Source organism: Sinohyriopsis cumingii, chromosome 8 (genome assembly GCF_028554795.1).
Source record: "Sinohyriopsis cumingii isolate HCF-2022 chromosome 8, ASM2855479v2, whole genome shotgun sequence".
Taxonomy (NCBI): Eukaryota; Metazoa; Mollusca; class Bivalvia; order Unionida; family Unionidae; genus Sinohyriopsis; species Sinohyriopsis cumingii.
Genome location: NC_142968.1, coordinates 81,830,772 through 81,854,072, shown reverse-complemented (window position 1 = coordinate 81,854,072; position 23,301 = coordinate 81,830,772). Strand labels below are relative to the sequence as shown.

Here is a 23,301-nt window from a genome sequence, read left to right as displayed (position 1 = left end):
TCATTGAAACCACGTCTAATAGGAACGCATAGCGTCGTCTGTATAAACAGATCACGTCTTCGAGACCTTGCTAGGAGAGCAAAATCGAGATACTAAAATGCATCTTTTTGAAAATATATACAGGTCTACCAGAGCGATGAATTGAACAATTTCTCGCTTGTATATAACTTCTTTTTCAAAATTAGAAAATATTCTATAAATATTCTTCGTCTAACCAAGGACTGACCGAGAAGTTCGGAAAACACTGTACCACGGTGAGTGTAAATCATACAGTATACAAATCTTCGTAACTCGGAAACATTTACTGTCCAGTACATGCAAAGGTGCATTATGCTAAGAAAATGCAACAGTTAGTTTTGGGATTGATTGAGGAAGGCAAAAGTTACATTTTTGTTGGACATAATTTCTGGCAAAACAGCGTCCACTTGAAAACATTTGTATCGTGATTTCATACAATATATTTAGTCCAATGGTATGTTGCTTAGCTTGGATAATTTCAAGCATTTAAATTTAAAGGTTTTATACATTTAAGGAAATTCAAAGATTAACAAAGATTTTATTTGCTCTTTAATTATGCGTAAACCTACAAACCTTAACGTTAATTATGTAACATCATGTCAAATGTCTTAATTAAAAATACATGGTAATATGTGTCTTAAAACAGTCATGTAAAAGTCATTTATGTTTGCATTATTGAAACAATCAGGCATGTGCTTCTTGTAATATTTTGAAAAGATTAGACTTCTGAGTACTTAAACCATCCGATTTCAAAAGTTCCGTTGTGTAAATATATTACTCTATTTTAACTCATTTAATAAAATAGTCAATATAAAATGATCTTAGTTGATTAATAATACACACAGAGCAAATATAAGTAGAATATCTGATGAGTGACACACACATAGATGTAAAATGACATATTTTCTACATAATTATCTCTTGATGGAAGGCATATGAACATATGCGCGTTAAATGAGCGCTGTTTGTAATGAGCATTTTCGTGTGATAGTATCGTAAAATGAAGAGACGTATTCATGGTGCCACAAACACTATGTTTGGCAATGGAACAAAAAGTTGGTCGAGAGACTGTGTTTCACTGACTTTATATTTTGCTCAGGAAGCAATCCTGTCTAATGCAAGACATTGAGTGCATACCGAAATAAAAAGATAAAATTAATAAGGACTGAACATTAGGATAATTGCGTAATATGTACACTTATCTCCTTCAGCTATAAATTCAACGTATTGGTTTGCAATTATATTAATAAACACAACCATATAATGTCGGATGCAATGAACCAACATAACCAGACTTCTTGCATTCACAGGAAAGCATTAGCATGAAACTATTTGCAACCTTTAGCTTTAAGAATATCAGATCGACTGCCTATGCAGCATATTCCTCTGGTCTTATTGGTGTAACGGTAACAGTAGTAGGACTGTGTGAATCTCGTCCTGCCTGGCTGATAAAGCTCCACCAGGACATCTCTGAGTTATTTTAACTGATCCAATAATGGTAAATCATAAATTAAAAAGAAAAACATGCAGCAATTCACTAGAAAGGGAATTATAAATCCCTACTGTCTTTAATAATTGTCAGAAGCTTAAAATAATCAAATTCATTCTAGATCGTGAACAATAGGAACCTTAACGAACTATATGAGTAAAATGAAATCAAAGACTCAAGCACAATTGTTTCAAAGCATATGAATTCCCTATTATAAGTCCACCATTATAGCATTATCAATAATTTTGATCAGATTGAACAGATGAAACGAACATAATTTCTAGGTATTAGCTAGGTATTAGCTAGACTTTAGGATGAGTATTTAAAGTTGACAAAGAACCAAACCATTCTTAAATATTGTCAAAATTAACTAAGCTTTGGAAAGATAAAAAAATTTTGAAAATTATTAACAGTATATTTTGCTGAAATATATCAAGACATTTAAAACGTACATCAGCCTAGTGTCTTGGAATTCCTCCCCACGATGTCGGTTAAGTACCATAGATTAACCTAAGTATTCTTATCTGTCTTTGGACGTGTCTTCGGTAGAAAAATTATTTTAAACTTAAATAGAAAATGCTGACGATTGACGATGATTGCAGTTTTGTGTTAAAATGTACGGATTGCGGGACTGATGAACTTTGACTTTTTCTAATGTATCTGGATTACTCGGCGCAGTTTAGTCAAGTTTTTCTATCACTCACAAACACAAACATTACTTCATGAAATGTTCTTTTTATTTTCTAGATTTTAGATACAGATTCCAGTGGAAAAACCGATATGTACTATTGTTTTCGAAGTGTTAATATTTTCCTTCTTAAGTCCATTGTTTTATCATATCGTGTTTTGGCATTGATTCTAAACTTCCAAGTATAGTTTGGCGAATAATACTAATACTAATACTAATAATAGTAATTTTGCATTCAGTATGAAATTAAAATGTTATGATTTTGTTGCATTTTTAAGAAATATTGCGATTCTTCTTCTTCTATGGAAAGCCGATACTTAAGATACGATAGCACATTCCACAATCAGTACGTTTTCAGCATTTATTTGCATTCTATAATTTTACATTAGGAAAACATCTTGCTTCAAAATAATGTATCTATTTGAGAAGGAGGAATAAAGGTCTTAATAAAAGAGCCAGCGATTATAACTTAAGAACTAGAGGCGCATACTACCACTATTACTACTACTATTATCAATAATAGTGCTGCTACTACTAATGACACAACATTAGTTAGTCTCCAATTTCATAATTGTATCTACTGACCAACAGATTATAACTAAAGAGCAACACAGGAGTTGATGAATATCATTATCAACAACATATAAATAACCATTCCTGTTTTCCTGACCTAATTGTCTGGTATGACAAAATCGTCTTCAGCTGTTTGCAGTGAAAAAATTCGACTCTTTTACCACTCGAATGGGCTTCACTTAAGTAACAGAAAGAATGGAAAACAGCACTTTTTGCAACATAATTTAATTTACTGGAATAAAAAACGAATCTCTAAAAAATATATATATTATTGTGAATTAAATCTGGAATAATCCTAAAGGTTATATTATTAGTACAAATATATAGAGTTCGGAATGAATTCCATTGGTGTTGTGAATAAATAAAAAACATTGAACGTGCTGACGTGTCACTAACTTCGAATGTTCTAATGTACAAAACATGCTTTGGATGTTTCGCAATGATATAATCCAAAATTATCTTGAATAAATTCACAATAACTGCAAACAATTGATTGAAAATATTTTTGAGAACTTTGTCTTTCCAGTGAATAATTTCAATAGATGAATCCATCCAATTCAAAACTAAACACAACAATACGACTGATTTAGATTTGGATGTCGGGATAGGAAAGACTAACCAACATTAATACAAAACGCTGATGCACAATAACGGCGTCAAAATGCAGGCCAGGTTCCTTTGTAAAACAGCCACCGTTGTCAACAAAATCAGGGATTTCCAAGTGAAAATATAATGTTCTAAACTCTGATGCATAAATATATATATATATATATATATATATATATATATATATATATATATATATATATATATATATATATATATATATAAAACATGATATAACCAAATTAGTATAACAAACGACTGACAGAGCCTTTGATAGAAAATGCTTCAGGAAATGATTTGTGAATGTTACTTGATTCTTGTCTTAACTGATAACGAACACAGTTTTCATTGATTTGCATTTATACCCACTGCACAAACTAATCAGACAATGAGTCTGAGTTTTATGATACATGCCTTTGTTTAGTTTGTATACATTTTGTCCTGTCTGGTCAGCAGTTAAATAAACATTTCTTGTATACATCAATTATCTACGCTCAGGAATAATAAGGTTCTGATAAGATTAATATGATGTCATTGACTTTAAGCCTATTATTAGTAAATTTGTGTACACCAGGTAACCATTTGGACACCAAATGAAAGTACGCAAAATGGCACCTGAGACTCTCATGCGTGATAATTTATTTGACATTTGACACGTTTGGTATTATATAAGTGTAGGATTGATTGTATTTATGTTCTGAAATTAAGCAGATTTTTTTTATTTTTAATCATGATACTATTTTAATAGAATGCTGTATAACAGTAGCCGGAAATGACAACTAAATACAAAAAATACTATGATACAGGTTAGAGTATTTTAATTCGTACTCTACGGTGATTCGAATTCAGATAAGTGGGTAAACGGCATCCATCGCCTTGCTCGCAGACACATGCTCATATTCCCTCAGGACTCAGCACGACTCAACACTCAAAATATGATGCTACTCAATCGGTGTTCTATAGAATCCAGGTGTTGCACGTTCCGTTCTGTCTGGTGTATATTTGAAATTCTCAAGGTGACATTGAATTCACTGTCTTGAAACAATACATCCATAAAGATCTAAATTCAACATTTTTATACGATATTTCATTACAATATAAATTCAAAATGTATTTCGCATTATCTTGTTGTTCTTCATAAAATCTGTAATCAGTAATTACAGGTTAAAATATACAAATGACACATTTTCTCAAATACATGATCGCTCAATATACACATACGCGCATGTACTCACGTTCAAACACACACACACACACACACACACACACACATATAAGTATACACAAGTAAAATGCACACTTGAAACATACATATAGATGGATATATAATGTGCACGACAGCTGCCGTGCGTGTATCGTACACAATTAGAGCTTAGAAATGTGCAGATGAACACGGCTACCTTATATATGTGTCAAACAGGGACGTGTATACCTATGAGTGCGGCGTAATTATTCATAATCATGTGTGGATACAAATATATACATGAAACCATACATAGAAAAGCGCTTACATGTATGTAAAATATACCTTTCTCATATTTCATGGTGTTGCCTATAAACGAAATTATGATGTGTTTTTAAAGGCATTACTGGGTCAATGCTTTTCTAAGTGGGTGGTAACGGGTGTAGAACATTGCTTACAATTTATTCAACGGCAAATTGTTTTAAAGTGTCGGACATTGATGCTAGTTACAAACTTAAATCAATCTCTACCTTAAAGTTGTTGAGAAAACAGAATATTCTATCTTTACACCCTTGTCAATATATTGAACAAGATCGAGTCTGTAAAAATCAATTATTATTATTGTATATTTTAACAAATATATATATATATATATATATATATATATATATATATATATATATATATATATATATATATATATATATATATGGACGATATAGTGTTGCTAGTGACGTGTTCGTCGTCGTAGCAGCACCTGCAGCGTTTAACCCAAATAAGATATTTTGTAATCCCCTACAAAGAACATCGAACTCCGAGTGCGATGCCTCTTCTGGGATGAGGTCAAATTTAAGAAAGTTGTAAAAGGTGAAAAAATAATTTCTTTATAGGATCCATGTTATTGCAAGTTCCGTTAGTGGTTGTAATTATGCATTTAAGATTACAACAAGAATGCATGAGAACTATTTTAAGCTATGACATCATCTTCTTTATGTCATGTTTTTTATATAATTAATTGCATAGAAACATAATGTATTTTATTGACGTAAACAATAACATTGAAATTAGTTTGAATTCAGTCTTAAGTAGCAATAAAGCTTAACCAGTAACACATTTGGTGTTGGTTACTTTTATGAATTGTTATGGTCTCAAGGGGCTTAAACTACGTAATAAATGAAGGAAAAAATAAAATAAGCGATATATATTATAAAATATAAATGTATTACCATAAAATGCATAGTGACAGAATAGAAAATAACTTACAGTGGGTAATGAATTCTTTAAAAATTCCTAAGCGGTCTATCAACGCAAATATATTCAAGTCATCCGAATGCCTTCTTGATGTATTCCGAATAATAACTGTGATGTGCCTATGTACGAACACTACATAAGAATCCATGGTTGAAATACACATGTTCTGGAATTCATATACAAACATATATAAATATGTATTTATCACTTTGGACTGATTACAGCGATGATTACCACCAAGACCATGAAAAGCAGTTATTAACGAAGCAGCTGAACAACAATTGTCAAATTCAATTACTGCGAATCTGGCAATAGGGAGTGTATTTGGAATGTAAAGATATTAAAGAAAATAAATACTGCTTAGCCTACCTATGGCTTCGTTTAAAGATTATTTGGTATGGAATGGCTTGTGTTAGTGTGCGTGTGTGTGTGTGTGTGTGTGTGTGTGTGTATGTGTGTGTATGATTTGGATTTATAACGTAGCTTTAACAATATTTCAGTCATATCGTTACGATGTATGTTACGATGTCTGCCGTGTGACAGTTTATAGTGATGTCTAGCACTGGGGCATCATGCCACAGACATGTAGCATGATATCCCACCCAGGCACGTTATACTAACACCAGGCCGACCAGTCCTAACACTAACCTCTTAATGCTGAGCGCCAAGCGTTGCAGATGTTAGTACCATTTTTGTACGTATTTGGTATGACTCTGCCCGGGATCGAACCCACGACCTCCTGCATCCGAGGCGGACGCTCTAACCACTAGGCCACCGGAGCGGTCGCTTGTGTTAGTGGATCAAAACAAGACAGGGTTTTAGTATTACTCATATCCAGTCGGGATCACAATTATTTAAGAAATAGAATTGCAAGACACATTCTTTGAAGTTGATGGCACAATGATACAGAGTTACACTACCGCTTATCCCGCTAATACCACATTTGGATTTATTAACAATGACATAATGATGTTTAACAGTGCACGCTGCTACATAGATAAAAACAAATCGAATCAATTTGGACTATGTTGACGTGGCCACAACACTTACTGGCTTATACGAGAACAGCTGGTCTAACAATGACGTTTATCAAGGATACATCTTTTAATGAAGATTCTCATCCGTATACAAACTTAGGGAACCTAAAATAAAAATTAATGCTGCTAATGATGCAGATATACAAATTGTTTTCATTGGCCGTAACGGTCTTGTAATTGTGGATTTGCTAAGCACCAGGTCAACTTCGAAGATGTTCGTTCTTAATTTCTCTGTCACATGTTTGGGATTTGTAAAGATGTTCGCACGGATAATTTGAAACCAAACAGGCAAATACATTAGCCCGCAAAAATAACGCTAACGATGCAATTTAGCGTGGTGCAGCTGCTGCGGATGGTAGAAATATATTGAAAACATTATCACTGGATATCTATGTTATCCCTTTCACTTTCTACAGAATCACATTTATTCAATCTGGAACCGCTTCAACAATGACGTTTCTCGCACATACCACAGACGTACACCCACCATCTGCTATTCCGGGACAACTTATTTGGCAACATAAGTACCCATCATGTTCTCACAGCATCAAAACGTGTTTGTGGCGTTTCAACTTACAAATGAAGACAATTTCCAAACACACAGCAAAATGATATTTGTCGACTCACAGGTTTTGTTGCGATTAAATGGTCATAAAAAACATTCTGAAGAAATGACATTACAACCAATCATAATACACGTGCATGTCACAATCTGAGGTCGTATATGGACCGGCATCAAAACTTTTACACTGGTTTGCATATTTCCCAACATGACTTCATTACACTGTACCCGATTTATTACTTTTCATTAGAATGCTTGGATTTGTTCATGCATTATGTTGTAGACATGTATTTTCATGCACGAGTAGGTGCGGCTAGTGCTAATTACAGATGTTATACTATGATAACTTCTGACAAGAGTCTGTTGTTGGAGAGTGCTGGAGGCCGAATGAGCGTCATCGGTGCACTCGTGGAAAAATGGTGAATTTGATAAGTAAACAGATGAAGTATTTAGATACTAAAGTTATACTCAGAATTAACTTGCACAATTAAAACGTTTTCTGGCAAAATTAATTGGATATGTTTCCGTGTGGGTAACACAAACAAAACTCTCACGCCAAAATTCAGCAAAACATAATGATGGCTAACCTTGTTTGGCGTTTGTATTTAAGATTCGATCTTATCATTATTATATTGTTTTCTATATTTAATTTGTATTGTTCGTTAGTCAGATTTTTGCTTAATCCAGCATATGTCATAGATAATTGTATTCGACTTGACTTTGTCCAAAATTGTCTTCTTGACTAGAATCATTGTTTTAATTCTGTAAGAAACTAATAAATAGCAAATAATTTCCCTGTCAGTACGGGTTAACTATTAGGATTATTATCTTGACCTGATTCAAGGAAGTTGTGTATACTACATTTTATACTATGATTCAAATGAGTCTTTCATTATCAGGTACTTTTCCTTTTTCGGAGAAGTCTTCTTTTAATGAGTTTTCATACTTAGGAAGAAGAGTGCGGCTTTGTTTATGTTCCTGCCCATGGTGTAAACTTTTCATCAGATTTGGTTTCAGAACCCTTGACAGTCGAAACAGTGTGGTCTTTTCCCATCGAGGGTATTCATCTCTTACTAGGCAGTGACTTAGATGAAAGTATGATTCTGGTTAATCCACTTGCAACTGAAAATCCTTGATAGTTTCAGAAAGTCGATAGTGTTGAAAAGGAAATCCTTAATTTATAAGCAGCATTTGCATATATTAGAGCTATAAAAAGAAAGCTCTTGAGAATGATTATGATCGGGAAAGTATTTCTTTAGCTGACATATTTATTGGTTAGGCTTTTGAAGTGGTTACGTCTTTCCTCATATTCATCAATCAACAGCTGTTGATCACAGTGATCGTATTTTTATTACTCATTTTCTGAAGATATCTCCATTGTTTCAGAGGGCTATTAGCATACTTGAATCAAAAGAAATACTGTTTGTTAATTTGTTATAAATAGGTCCTTATGAGAACATTGAGACCATCTGAGGTACCTGCTGGTTACGAGTTCTCAATGGGTTATCAAACTTTTGTTTCAAAGTCGCTTAGACAGAGCATTCTTATGTTAGCCCATGACATCTTTTGGCTGGTCATTTAGAGATCTATAAGATTTTTCACAAGATCTTAAATCTATTGTATTTACCAAAAATTAAAAGTGATCTTTCCACGATTGTCAAAAGGTAGGTAAACCCAATCAGAATAAACCAAAGTGTCATCTACAACCTAATATTGCATTTGACGAAACATTTAGCAGAATAAGATTAAGTCAAAAATGAAATTAATGTGTGACAGATCTGCAAAGGTAGGAACTTTCTAACATCGTGACAGAGCTCTGTCTCTCTTGCTCATTCTTCAAACTTTTCTTCACATTAGATATATTGGTTCTTATAATGTTAGAATGCAAATACGTGAGTTAAATTACAATATTAGTACTCCTGAGATTTACTGGTATTCTGATAGAGATAGCCAGGTTAATCACGCAATAAATACAGTTTTACCACACAGTGACAATTTAAGCGATGGAATACAATCCGGACTGTAGTAGTTTTTGAGTAACCAATCAATATAATTCATAAATTATGAACCATCTAGACAAACAAAAGTTCACATGTGCAGCAACAAGAAAATAATTAATTAAAATAGCTACCAATTGAATATGAGCACTTTGTTTCCAGATATTTCATACGAACAAATAAAATCTACCATTACGCTGAAATTGTATATTCTGTGAAACAGAATCCGTACAGGATGAACCCCTCTCAAACAGGAATCTTTGGAAAAAGAAATTCAGTTTTAGCTGAATAATGAACTCAAAGATCTGAATAATAGTGTCTAGAGTTGACCATGTATGCTTGTACCGAAAATAGATAATACTTTCCGTATGTGCATATACTATATAAAAGTGAATAGAGTGACTAAAACAGACTCGTTTCAATTGCCAAGAATCGGCAAATGAGTTGATACAATTGGAAATGCAAAATATGTCACCAAAGTAGACCTTTTGAAAGGAGTCTCTCAAATAGCACTGAATGAAAGGGCAAATGAAATTTCTTTATTTGTTACCCTTGAGGTACTTTTTTAATATAAAGAGATGTCGTTTGATATGAAAGGTTCGTCTTGTTTTTACAACATGCTTACATCTGGTCTAGATACGTGCGATGGTTACATGGACGACGTAATAATAAACAACGACACCTGGAAAGATCTCGTAGAGACGATTCGGCCATTCTTTGACAGACTCCAAATGTGACAAATAACTTACCCAAAGATAATTTTTGTCATGCTCATGTAACATTTATTTGGCATATCTTAGGACATGTACAACATAACCAATATATGTTAAGGTCAAGGCTCCACTGATTTCCCTGTCTCTATTAGTAAAGAATCAACTAATGCTACATTTAAGTATGGTTGAATACAACCGGAAATGTTTGCCCTAATTGTTATATAATTGCTGAAACCCTGAAAAATTTGGTAGGAAAGAAAATCAACTTTCATTGGTCTGAAAATTTTCAGAAGGCTTTTGATAAATTAAAGACCATAGTTAAGAATTCACGATTTCTTCCCTCTCCATATTTCAGCCAATCATTTAAAGTGTCTGTTGGTGCAAGCTATGCTTGGATTGTACAATACTAATTAAAGAAGAGAAAATGGCATCGTTCATCAAGTGTTGTCTTTTTCTAAGTAATTAAATAAACACCAGATAAATTATTCCACAATCAAGGAGGAATGTTTGGCTTTGATATTGGCTTTACAGACTTTGAAGTGTACATTAGTACAGCTCATTCTCTGATTATTGTGTTTAGTGACCATGAACACCTTATTTTGATAGGCAAGATGAAAAATAAAAATCATATACGGTTAACATTTGATGTTGCAGGAATACAATATCGACATAAGGCACATCAAAGGAAATGAATATCTGATAGCAGACGCATTTCACATGCAGCAAAATTACAAATTATGTAATCTTTAATTACATGTATATTTGACTAATATTTACAAGGACGCTTTATTGCATAACACTTTCTTTTCTTTATGTTGGGAGGTGTTAAGTATATTTAATTTGCATTGTTTGTTCGTTAATATTGTACTGTTTAATTCATAATGTGTCATTAGTATTTGTATTTTGGATTTGACCTTATCTAAAATCAAGTTATTTTTCTACTAGACCTGAATCATTAATTTCTTTAAATTCTGTAAAAAATAAACTAATACATAACAAATATTATGTATGGGTTATATATTAGGATTATTATCTTAGAATAAGTCAATGACATTGTGTTTACCACATTTTATATTATAATTGAAGTGATAGGCGTTCATATTTAACTCATATTGGATCCATTAAACATTAGGAAACTTTATCGAATGTTATGTTATATGAAGTAATATTTTTTTATAGAAAATTCTGATTGTGACCTGCGTTCATTTAGATGATTATATAAACTTGTTTTGATATAAATTATTCATTAGTGCTTTAATAGTTTTTCTAGCAATGTACTGTTCGCGTATCGTCCTCCCCATTATACTGAAACTGACCTTCTGCGAACAAGTAAAGTCCCTCTTTCTTCTTTTGACAGTGGAAACGCTACAGTCTACAATATCCTTGACTTGTCTGCAGCATCTGAGACAGTAGTCCATACTATATTACTTCACCGTCTCCAGTATGTATTTGATATTAGAGATAAAGCCTCGTTATGGTTAAAGACACATTTTCTCAAAAAGGAGAAAAATTGTCAGCAAACCAAACCATTCCAACCCAGTTTATTTAAGTTTCGCTCTTCCAAAAGTCTCCGTTTTCGGCCCTTTTCTGTTTATTCTATACACTCAGCTGCTCACGAGTTCCATAAACAGATAACATCTGTATTATCCATTGTACGCTGATGACACTCATAAATGCAAATCGTGCTGCACAGCTGAAGTTCGGGCCTGTCATCCAAGGTGTAGCGAGATACATCTCCGATGTCAAGTCATGGAAGAAATGTAACAGGTTTCGAATGAAAGATGATACAACTGACGCCATCCTGATAACGACGCAAAGAAGTTTAAAATACTTGTTTGTTTCTTAGTACTATCAATATTGGAGAATTGTAATTCATTATGATATGGTTTGTCTCAGTATTTACAGAAACTTCAAAGAATTTTAAACAGCCTGCGCAGATCACTCGTAGTGTACCGGAAATTGAGCAGACCCCTGCCCCGTTTATTTAACGTTCATTGGCAACTAATTTGATCCAGAATAAAAAACAAAATATGTCCACTAAGCTACATTTTATTGACTAGCTCCAGTCTAATATATCAAACTGACTTCACATAGGTGTTAGGGGCCCCAAGTCGCCGGTTGGTCTAAAGCGCTCTCCGATACGATTCACTGCCATCTCACGCTAGTCTGAGTGGGTTCGGGTCTCGGATTCGGCCGATGTGGGTATGTGAGAAAGCTCTCTGTAGCTTCTCGTGGGACGGTGGTTCTTTATGGGGTTTTCCCGGGTTCTTCCTCAACCATTAATACTGGCCGCCATATATAGCCTATCGTGTGCTGAAAATGGCGTTAAACCCTACAACAACAACAATAACAACAACAAAGGTGTAAATTTCATCTCAACACATATTCTCCTCTTCCGACACTCGTATTGTCATTATCTTCACTGTTAAAACGAAATCATGCAAACAACCTTCTTTTGCCTTAGTTCCTAGAAAGAACGACATTGAGATCTCATTCAAGAATGCACTTAAAACTCACCCATTTCGAAAATACGAAAATACATAAAGAATTTGAAGTTTCAGCTTCCTTATTTATTGTTAGCAGGTTTTTGATTGGTATTTTCTGTGTGTTGGTTTTTGTAACCTTGTTGTTGTATTTGCTTTTATTTGTTACCTCATATATTAAAGCGCTTAGATCTTCAAAGATTAGGCTCTTTTAAATTTTATCCAAAACATTGTGAAAGTTATGAAGACACCAGACACCTGCTCACCAGCGAAGAGGGTAGAAGTGCTTATTATTACAAGCGCTCAAAGCTGCTAAAACATAAAAGAAGGGTACGAGCTCTACAGACTCTATCATACACAAGGAAGGATGGATAGCATTAATGGCAAACGCAACGATCTATATGGGTCAAGCATGGACGTGACGGAAAACATTCAGCAGCTTGGGTATGCGAATTAGAAGAAAAAAATGACCACGGTCGGTAGGGCAAGATGTGAAAGCACATATCCATGTTATTTTTGTTTTCAATGCTGAAAAAGAAAACAGAATTTCTGTTTATCAAAAGTCATTATTTCTTCAAAGAAAAAAGAAGAGTATCTAACACAAACTCATACAAACAATGAACTATATTTAAACTTGGGTTCAACTTATCTTCCATTTTGGTATTTATGTCCTCCTCGTTTGTTATCTAAATACATTATATAACGAGAATATTTTTAATTTAACATCATTTGTAAAGTACTCGCGATATATATAATATTCATAACAATATATTGGTTAGGGTCATTTAGTTAATGACATTTTAATACTAATATTATATCATCGTAGTTTGCACTTTAATTACGGGTCTTGTATAATGCGTACGTCGATTTCATTCATATGTTTCTCGGTTGAAATGAACTAAAGTTCCCATAGCCATTACCTGTCTAGAAAGTGCATTTATTCCAATAAAAGGTCCGACTATCCTATTTCTTGTTTGGCTAGAACTAGAAGAATTGATATGTTGCTGATCTGAGCATTTTGCATTGAAATTTCTTTCATATATAAAAGGATTACAACGCCAAATCATATATTCGTAACAGTACTGCTTGTCTTATATGAGGCAATGAGAGGATTGATTCATTTAATTAATTTAAATCATTCTTCGGAATTGGTGTGTTTTAAGATTATCTGGAACATAGTTTTAAGAAATTACGATAAAACATTCGATGCCATTTGGATATAGAGGTATTGGAATTACATTGAAAACATTCAACGATATTTAGATGCATGACAGTGAATAGTATGTATTGTTGGTATATTAGTAGAACACGGTCATCATTCGGAATACACTTGGAATGTATTTGGATTATTTGGAACTATTGGAATTTATTGAATTCTCGGGAATTTTAGGAATTTGTTCACAATGCCGTAATTTATTTTAATTTTGTTTCACATTATGTTTTAGGGAACTCAATTTGTATTTTAAATTATACAAAAGTTGTTGGTTATCGCTGTTTCTCGTTACCGTAGTTTAAGTCACTAGATTCCTAAAAAGTGACTTTTTCACACCATGTTCATGGATATTGCATGCAATTACAATATGTTGACAGAAAATACTGAATATCTGCATTACAGAAATAGACGGGAAACTAGGTTTCCATGTTATTATTCTCATTTTAATTGCATACCATTGTGTGAAACATATTATATGAATACCAAGTGATTTTAGTTTTAAAACTTAGAAAATATATGAGAAAAATGTTGTACAACCTCAATCTAGAATGAAACACATACCCTGGAACAAACATTGGATTACAACTTATATGGTCGGTAGGCGATATCAGCAGAGACACGTAGACACTCAAGAACATTTGATAGTAAAGGATTATCATTTTGATATGTACGAAAATTTAGAGAGAATAAATAAAGAAATAAAATTACGATATGTGAGACAGAATGGAACTGAAAGATATACTAAAGCTGAATTGATACAATGTATATTGACGATAAGGCAAACAGGTAATTTTCTCAGAAGCACATGATGTGTCTGAGATGTCATTGATTACCATGTCTGATTCTATGTTTAAAAAAATGAAAATTAAATGATTAGTAAAAATGTAAATTTGAGATGACAAACCAAGCATTAAAAAATAATAAAAACCAAAGGAAAAACGTAGATATATATATACGATAGGAGGAGACCGGGAGAAATAAACAACATCTTTACAAATAGCATAGATTTGCAACTTGAACATTAGAAAGGCTCCAATATTTAAATTCAAGAAAACTATTAAGAACATCCAAAGGTACTTAATGATGTTAAATGTGCTAATAAAGATGAAAGATAAGTGACCGCTAAAAGTAACAAATTGACAAAGTGCAGGAACGAATGAATGTTGCTGCTGCAAACATCAGATGCATAATAATACTTTTGACTGGGAACTAATTAATAATATAGTTTTGGCATCAAGGACATATTGAAGAATTAGATATTAGTTTCAAAAAATTTTTTAACACATATTGTAAAAACATGGAACAAACGTTTGCAAACGAAACGGATACATTTAAAGTTTAAATCTCATCTCAATGTATACAATTGCATCATGTGATTAATTGTAAAGGATAAACCAAAAATAAAATGAAGTATAGATACATTCAGAACTAAATTAATAATAGAAAAATGTGTATAAATAATATTGCAAACAGACACAATGAATTATGAAAAAGACAGTATTAAAGAATATAACAGGAACTTGATGACAAAACCCAACTACCTTGAAATTTTGAAGTTTGCCTACCAGCCTGGAATAACAAAGAATTTTGCTTTTTATACACTAACTTAGAATTTATTTGTAACGGGGTGTTTTTGGATAAGTTCAACAAATTGAACCATTGCCATTAGCCAAAATATATTTAAACGTTATGGATTTAACTATAGATCATCAATGTTTGTTAAATATGTACCGCTAGAAACAGATAATATAAGAAACAGTTAAGAAAACATAATAAAATCAATTACACATTTCGAAAAACTTGCTTTCTCCTACTATAAAATAAGCGTTACACGTCTGTGCTCTTAAACTAAGCAACGGAAAAGAGCGAAAGTCGACAGGGTTTGTGACATTTAAAAATGTTTTAATTTCGCTAGATACAAAATGAAAATTAAAATAAAAACGTTAATGTATTTTGAATTTTAAAAAAATACTCAAAATAGTTATATCGTAACTCGCAATATAAAAAGTTACAAATGAATTCAAGTGTTGTTCCGAATTGAACGGGATGATTATACCAGTAGCCTCTAATGTGACAATATGCCACCAGTTCTTTGGTGCTTCACACTAATATAATTCAAAATGTCCCTTAAAAACTAGGCCGAAAAATGTTCTTGAGTACTTTGTAATTCCAGTGATTAATTTAAATAAATCAATTCGTCCAAATCAAAAACTGAACACAATAATATATCTCAGTCCGCTTCACAAGTTAAACGACGAATGAATAAGTTTGAAGTTGACAACGTTATGGATTTAAGAAGCAAATAACTGAGCCATGATAAAGGCCAAACTCCTTTCTAATACATGCTAAGTGTCAACAAGAGCTTGAATTTCCAACTGGAAATGCAATATTTTCAATTCGGAAAGTAGTATACATATTAACCTCCATTAATAATGATCTAATATTTAATCCTAGATAAATATTAGCTATATAATATGCCCATTACAAAATAAATGTCACTAGACGGGTAGGCAATTAATTCGTTTTTGGTCCAAAGTCAATTATAACTGCAAATATGCATAACATAGATTCATGGAGGAAAGCTAACCGACAGAAAATCTTTGATGGAAAAATTAATTCCTTCGGATTCAGCAATGGTATTTTTACATCAGCTTTGAACTTAGCTTATAAAGGACAGGTATTTTGACTGATTCTTATTTATGCCCACGGCTAAAACTAATTAGAAAAAGAGTTATAGTTTTTGTTACATGCCAATAGTTTGTGTGACTACATTGTTTTATTCTAGCCTGCATATACTTTTCTTTTATAGTCTGAGTATTTAAACTGAATAATAACGAGGCTGCAATAATTGTAATATGAAATCGTAGACTTTGATTTTATAATTTATTCACTTTTCTATGCAACGTGCCAAATGAAAAATACCCGTCATGTCATGGGGGTCAAACCATAAAAATTTGATTGATATTTCACACGTATAGTCTCACTTTTTTGCATGATTGATTGCAAATATGTCTTGAAATTAAACACGTGGTTTTGTTTAAATAATCAGGCCTTACTTGTATGCCATGCACACTGACCTTTTTCGTCATCCATTTGTATAAAAGCCAAACCTGAAACTAATAATCTGCAGTGTGCTGAACAATATCGGTCGGGAAGATACTGAAATGCAGCTCTATTTAGCCTTGTTTGTCGTGGGCCTATGCCTGTGGGAACACTGTAAGTAGGTTTTTATAATGCACCGTTACATCAAAAATATGTGAATTGCATATAATTGTACAAGTTTGGTTATTACCTCCTAGTTAATAGACTCTAAAAATATGGCCAGTCGCGGAAGCAAATTATATCTATCTGGGATTTGGTTATATGCATTACAAGTTTGCATATAGCTCGTAGGTGTCGCTAACTTTCATATAGTCCGTCGGGTAGGTATCGTTAACTTTCATGTATCCTGTAGATATCGCTAACTTGCATGGAGCCCGTAGCCACATACACAGAGCCACAGCAAATTCGATCGCCAATCTTGAGTCATATCAGTGTTACACATATTGCAAGTAAAAATGTTGGAATTGTACCTTTGCTTAGAAGAATTACAATTACAAATTTTGGAATCGTACATTTGCATAGAATAATTAAATTTATAATCGTTAGGATTGAAAAACTGTTTCCAGCGGAATCTTGTGTTCCATAATTCACTGCAACCTTCTATCAGGTGTAATGTTCAGCTTGGTATTAGTTACTTTCGTACAAATATACACGATACAAATCGACGTTTTCTTATTTTAACCTGTTTTATCCCCAGTATATAATGGATTATTATACAAATATATGCAATCCAAGGTAAATGTAAGGTCCTCTATCTACCCCACTCCGTCAATGTTATTACCTTCACACATTTTTCTTCTTTCTCATTTATTTATTTCCGTGTATACAGTATAATGTGTTGCTCTAAGCATCTGCTGTGGGGTATTATAACGTTATTGTATGTCCGATTTTATTTTTATATCTCATTGTCATGTTCCATGGCTCTCAATATTATTTGTTCATTAACCCAGTAACCATATCAGCCAGATTATAAAAGTGAAGTGTTAATTGGGAGAGAGCTCACAATAAGCGAATGCTTAGTATTTACTACTGTATACCTCTTGTTTGATTTATTGTACTTACCATGATGGTTTATGTAAATACAAAATGTTTAAAGCAAGTCAAAATCTTCACCACATCTACCACGATGGCCGTCATTATCACCGTTATGATTGCAATTACCATCGTCGCTGTCATCACCACATCTACTACTACTGCCGTCACTATCAATACCACGACGGCATACATACAATCTGCCTGAAAAAGTGTGTTACATTTGTAAAATGATGATTAGGCATTACGCGGCATTGCACTTTAGAAGACGTTATGCATAGAATTATAGTTTGTATTTTGACAGCTTTACAACTACATAAATCTACGAACTTGTACCCTAATGCATGAAAACAACATAAAGAAAGACATTTCATATATCATGATAGCTCTCGAATGGAACAAATGTATCTCTTAAATGTAAAGAATAGATGTCAAATAAATGAAGCATAAGTAATGAGGCAACTAGAAGGATGGGTATAAAACTAATTAAAAAGTATAAGCCGAATAAAAGGAATAGAGTGAAACATTGACTTGGTGCTAATTTGTTTCAAAATAATTTTCCACTTTTATGTCTCCATCTGAAACAATGTTCGTAAACTCCACCTACTTTATTTACCCGATTGCATTATTTTGGTTTCAAAGAAAGGTCCTACGTTGCTCCAGTTCATTATGCTTAAGGTAATTTTATCCGTATTTCATTGATTTTTAGGAATTAATAATAGTACCTTCAGACTGAGTCTTCCCTTTTATCTGTGAAACATATGATGTCATATTTTACCTAGAGACATTTGTATGCTCTATTGTCTTGGCGTTTACAAAGTCAACGATAATTAATAATTTGACAGGAATGTATATATCTTATAAAAACAATCTGTTCTCGTAGAATGATCGGTTCTGGGTAGGTGCATTTTTTAAATTTCCTTTCGTTATTCAAATTCATCTCTATCAATACCAAGTTAGTTAAACCTTTTCTAATTGTGCAAATGATAATTCGGATAAAGTAGATTTTGTAAACTGTTAACTCAAATATAGTCTGACACAAACATAAAATTCAGCTTTGGAACCTTGTGATTGGAGCAATTATGCATTCATAATTAATTCCGTTTGAAATTCATCAAATTCTCCAAATTATAATGTAAACTGTTTGTTATAAACCCAAATTCATAGCAACGTCCTTTTGAATTAAATGGACATCGTAACACACAAAAATGTTTCATTAGAAAAAAACATCTAAGTGAATAGTATTTTTCTCTTGCGTTAGGTAATAGATTTAAACGTTAATAATATTTTAGAGAGATCTGAGGCCTCTTCAAGACGCTTAGTTTTGTAAGTTAATAATGCAATGATGTTATTAGGTTTCGAGCAATTTGGCTTAGAAACATTTCATAAAAACAAAAATTACATTTAGATAATTTTTTCTCTAACTATTTGTATTATTTGCTTTTGTTTATGGTTCATCAATTCCGTGCAGCGTGATTGCTAAATCTGCAACTACATGTCCTTTTTATTGACCGTAAACCATGATTTCTGTTTGCAGGTAATGCAACTTGTCCGGATGGAAGTTTAAGCCGTTTGCCGTGTGACCCGAAACGTCAGTTCGTATGTCCAGAGGGATATAGATGCGTTCCACATTTTCCACCAGTTCCTTTTCCCGGCCACTGCTGTTTAGATAAAGCGATCTGTATGTATTCATCTTTTATTGCCTCGTTTCGGCCTGTCAGTCTGTTTTGTGTACCTATTTGTTATGAATCTGCATTGCAGTAAGAACAATAATAAGAACACCTATATGCATTTTGTTTTCTGTATTAGTATTTGTTGTAATTGCTTGTCGTAATGATGCGATGCTATCATTAGGAGGCTGCAGCTGCAGTCCGACATGATAAACGGTATTATTAGTGATTGCTACATAATTAAAGTATCTTAGGAGATTGATATGATCGGTTGAATTTAATAGCATCATGTGTTGTTCGGAGTACGCTACATAATTTATCTTATATCTAATGGAAATAAGTTACAAGTTAAACGTGCATCGATCTTTTCTTTGTGTCATCTTAAGGCCCCTTCCACCTTTCCAACATCTCTGGAGGCGTTATAACATTTCTCTTTAAATATCACTCACCATTCAGCATAACTTACGGTGCTAATACAGCTTTATTAACAGGTATATATAATATGGGATCATTGCTAAGTTAAACGGATTCACATTTCTTACTTACTTGCTTACTTGTCTATTTCAGCTGATTACCATTGTCCACGTGGACTTCCCTTGGAGTATGGCAATCCTTTTGGTTTGTATCGATGTGATGGCAAAATACCGAACTCAAAGAAATGTCCTCCTCATTATAGATGCCATCCTGTGGAAAGGACACACACGAGGATAGGAATATGCTGTCTCCACCACTGACTTGTCAAAAAGCGTAAGTCTGAAGTTCATCTATTATCTTTTAAAATTTACGTTATAATGATAGCTCCGCTTAATTGACTGTTCTTAGACAATTGTTAATTCAAAGCAGTATACAAAGATATTCAAACGGTGTAAGAAGTTGCTGTTGACGGACAGTTTGTTTCTCATTTTGTGCATATCCATAGATGCATTTATGGTCCAGTGCAATTGTGCAACTGAAAATAATTGTGCTACCAATTTTGGTCTACAGGTAAAAATAAGGAAATAAAATCAAAAGAGACGGTTATTTTAGTTAATACATATTGAACATAGCTATCAAGGTATACGAAAGCTGAAAGTAAACGTATTTCCTTTCTTATCATGGTCAGTCTTGCAATTTATGCAAAATGATTTCAAGCTTTGTAAAATACATGAAAGGTAGTCGCATACTAAAAGATATTGTCTCAAGAAAATCAGGTAGGCAGATATACCTGAGCATTTCAAAGTAATCGGTTCTCGATCAATTACAAAGAAATCCCATTAACATTGATGAAAGTTCTTTAGACGACTACGTCGTCACATATAAAGCCAGTAGATATGTCACAGAAACATTAAATACTCGCGTAGAAATGGTCATGAAGACTATTGGGCAATTCATATGCAGCCATTTAACACATCTTGAACAGTTTACTGTTTGCTTTGAGTCTTCGCTCAGCTGATCATATTCCTGTGACCTGACAGAATCGAAATTTCAGAAGACGTTGCATTTGTTACGTTTTACTCTCGATATTGCTAATTTTCATGAAATTGCTTGGTCGAATCTAGAATGTTTCAAACTTTATAGTTGTGGAACTATTGCATTGACAAAATGTATACGATATCTTCATGAAGGGATTATCAAATCTATGTGTGTATGTCTTTTCTTATAGATGTTGCTTAGATTCGGTGGACATTGTGTTTCATAAGACTACACGAATCTCTGAATTGTATATTTCCGAAATGGCAAGCTCACATGGTAAAACGTACCACAAGCAACGTTAAGCAACTAGTATTGCTCAAACTAAGCGTGTCATCAATGTAGAGGTGACAACGATTGTCATTGTAAAATACATTCCCATTTTACTTGTCTTGTTTAGTATAGGTCCATTAATAAGAAATCATAAGTTAATAAATAAATGAATAAATAAATAAATAAATAAGTAAATAAAGAAAAAAAAACAATCTGCCAAATGTAATATTGTTTGTATTGATATACATTTTGATTGATCACTGAGTAACAATCGTTAATTCTAACATTATCACGTATCTTCATTGTAACCTTCAGTGAAAACATGCCATGTTTCAGGTTTACAGACATACAAACCGTGGCAGACGTAAACATGATTCAACACAATATAAATTTCATCTTCAGGCAATATACGTTTACAAATTATGCAAAAAGTTTGTTCTTTTTATGCAGGTAGTGAAAGTTTCTGACGTGACAGAATGGCTTCAGAAGAAAGAAATAATGGTTTAAAATCACCATTTCCGTCGATTCTCATCTTTGTTTCGAAAGGAAATTTGGCTTGTCCTTGTGATTATAATTAAAGATATTTAAAGAAATTGAATTTCATAATTTGTTTTTTTTTTTAATTCCCCAAATTAAATTGTATTGCTATAAATAAAATATAACTGACTACTGACCTTTGCCACATATTAATAGTCTGTTATCACTGGATATTTTTGTTTCGATGGTGATTGTGTATTAGTGTGTAAACATTCAAATAGCTTAAGACGTTGAAAACAAAGTGCCACCAACTTTAAAAGAATTCTTTCAATGCAGACTGCTAGCAACTGTCCTCATTAGAATTTTCTTTTAATTTTATATCGGTCGTGTTCTCTTAGTTAAAAAAGAACGCCAGAAAGGTCGAAGGGAGAATAAAGAGGAATGGCTTCTGTTTAAAAGCAGTCTAGTGTCACAATAGATGCATGCTGCTAGTAAATCAAAATTTGTGTTGGAAACTGTATTATCGTCTTCACTGCATTATAAAATCAAAACAAATACATCAGTGTTGTACAATGTCCCCACGAAAGCATATTCTTGATTAGATAAAGTTCAATTTGTAATATTGTGTAACATTTTAGTTGTTTTTCAACACTGATCAAGACAAACGACTTCAGTGGCTCGCGATTTTCAACAGTGGTCTTACTTAACTAAATTAGCGGAGCATAATAAGCTTACTCTAACATATTCATCACGCTATGCAATTTTGTAGTACCGAATGTCAGATGTAAATTACTTGCTTTGTATATAACAATGCAATTTGGAAAAATACATATTTTTCTAGCTTATCGTGCAACATTCTTCTGCTATTTGTTTTCTCCAGAGAGGAGATGGATTACTTAACCGTTGTAAGATGTCAAGGTACATGTATTTTAGTGGTCATATATGTTTATCAGCTTTAACAATTTTCTAAATAAACGTCATTAGTCGCCCCTTGTTTTATATTTAAGACTGATAAAAATCAATTGTAATTAACTTTCATTGAGCACCCCTATACTTTAATTTAGGTCTAAGTCTTAACCATGTTTAGTCTCCAAAAGACGTATCATATATGCAGGGACTAGTGTATATAGAATATATTTCAGCATCTATTTATATAATATTTTGTGATACTCTTCAGGCTAGTATAGTTTAAGTTCCTCGCTTGAGATTATTCAGGCTCCAGCTGCTTTCTGTCAAACAGTAATAATATAATTATCGCTCGAACGATGCATCTAACGGTCCGTTTTTGTAATTGCCATTTTATTTAGGTGAACATTTATATCAATTATACTAAATGATTTGCCTCTTTTCTTTCTTTGGTGAAACTATTTTATATCTGAGCGGAGGTAAATGGAACTTAAAGATATTTTCCTTTCAAATACAAAATCAATAGGTTTCTGCTGGCAATAACCACGGGCCTACTTATTGAAATAATTTAGTTATACA

At 32.9% G+C, this 23,301-nt stretch overlaps 1 protein-coding gene across 2 annotated transcripts; it reads left to right on the top strand.

Annotated features, from left to right (window-relative positions):
- Positions 1–16,896: 16,896 nt before the first annotated feature.
- Positions 16,897–21,937, top strand: LOC149793989 (uncharacterized). Of its 2 annotated transcripts, none has more exons than XM_089966495.1 (4): positions 16,897–17,029; positions 19,485–19,628; positions 20,185–20,364; positions 21,790–21,937. In XM_089966495.1, exons 1-3 carry the CDS (start codon positions 16,978–16,980, stop codon positions 20,349–20,351), a joined length of 363 nt encoding a protein of 120 aa, XP_089822621.1. In that variant the 5' UTR covers positions 16,897–16,977; the 3' UTR covers positions 20,352–20,364; positions 21,790–21,937. The 2 variants fall into 2 exon arrangements, with proteins under 2 accessions (XP_089822621.1, XP_089822619.1); XM_089966493.1 differs by having other exon boundaries at positions 20,185–20,368; positions 21,794–21,937.
- Positions 21,938–23,301: the final 1,364 nt, after the last annotated feature.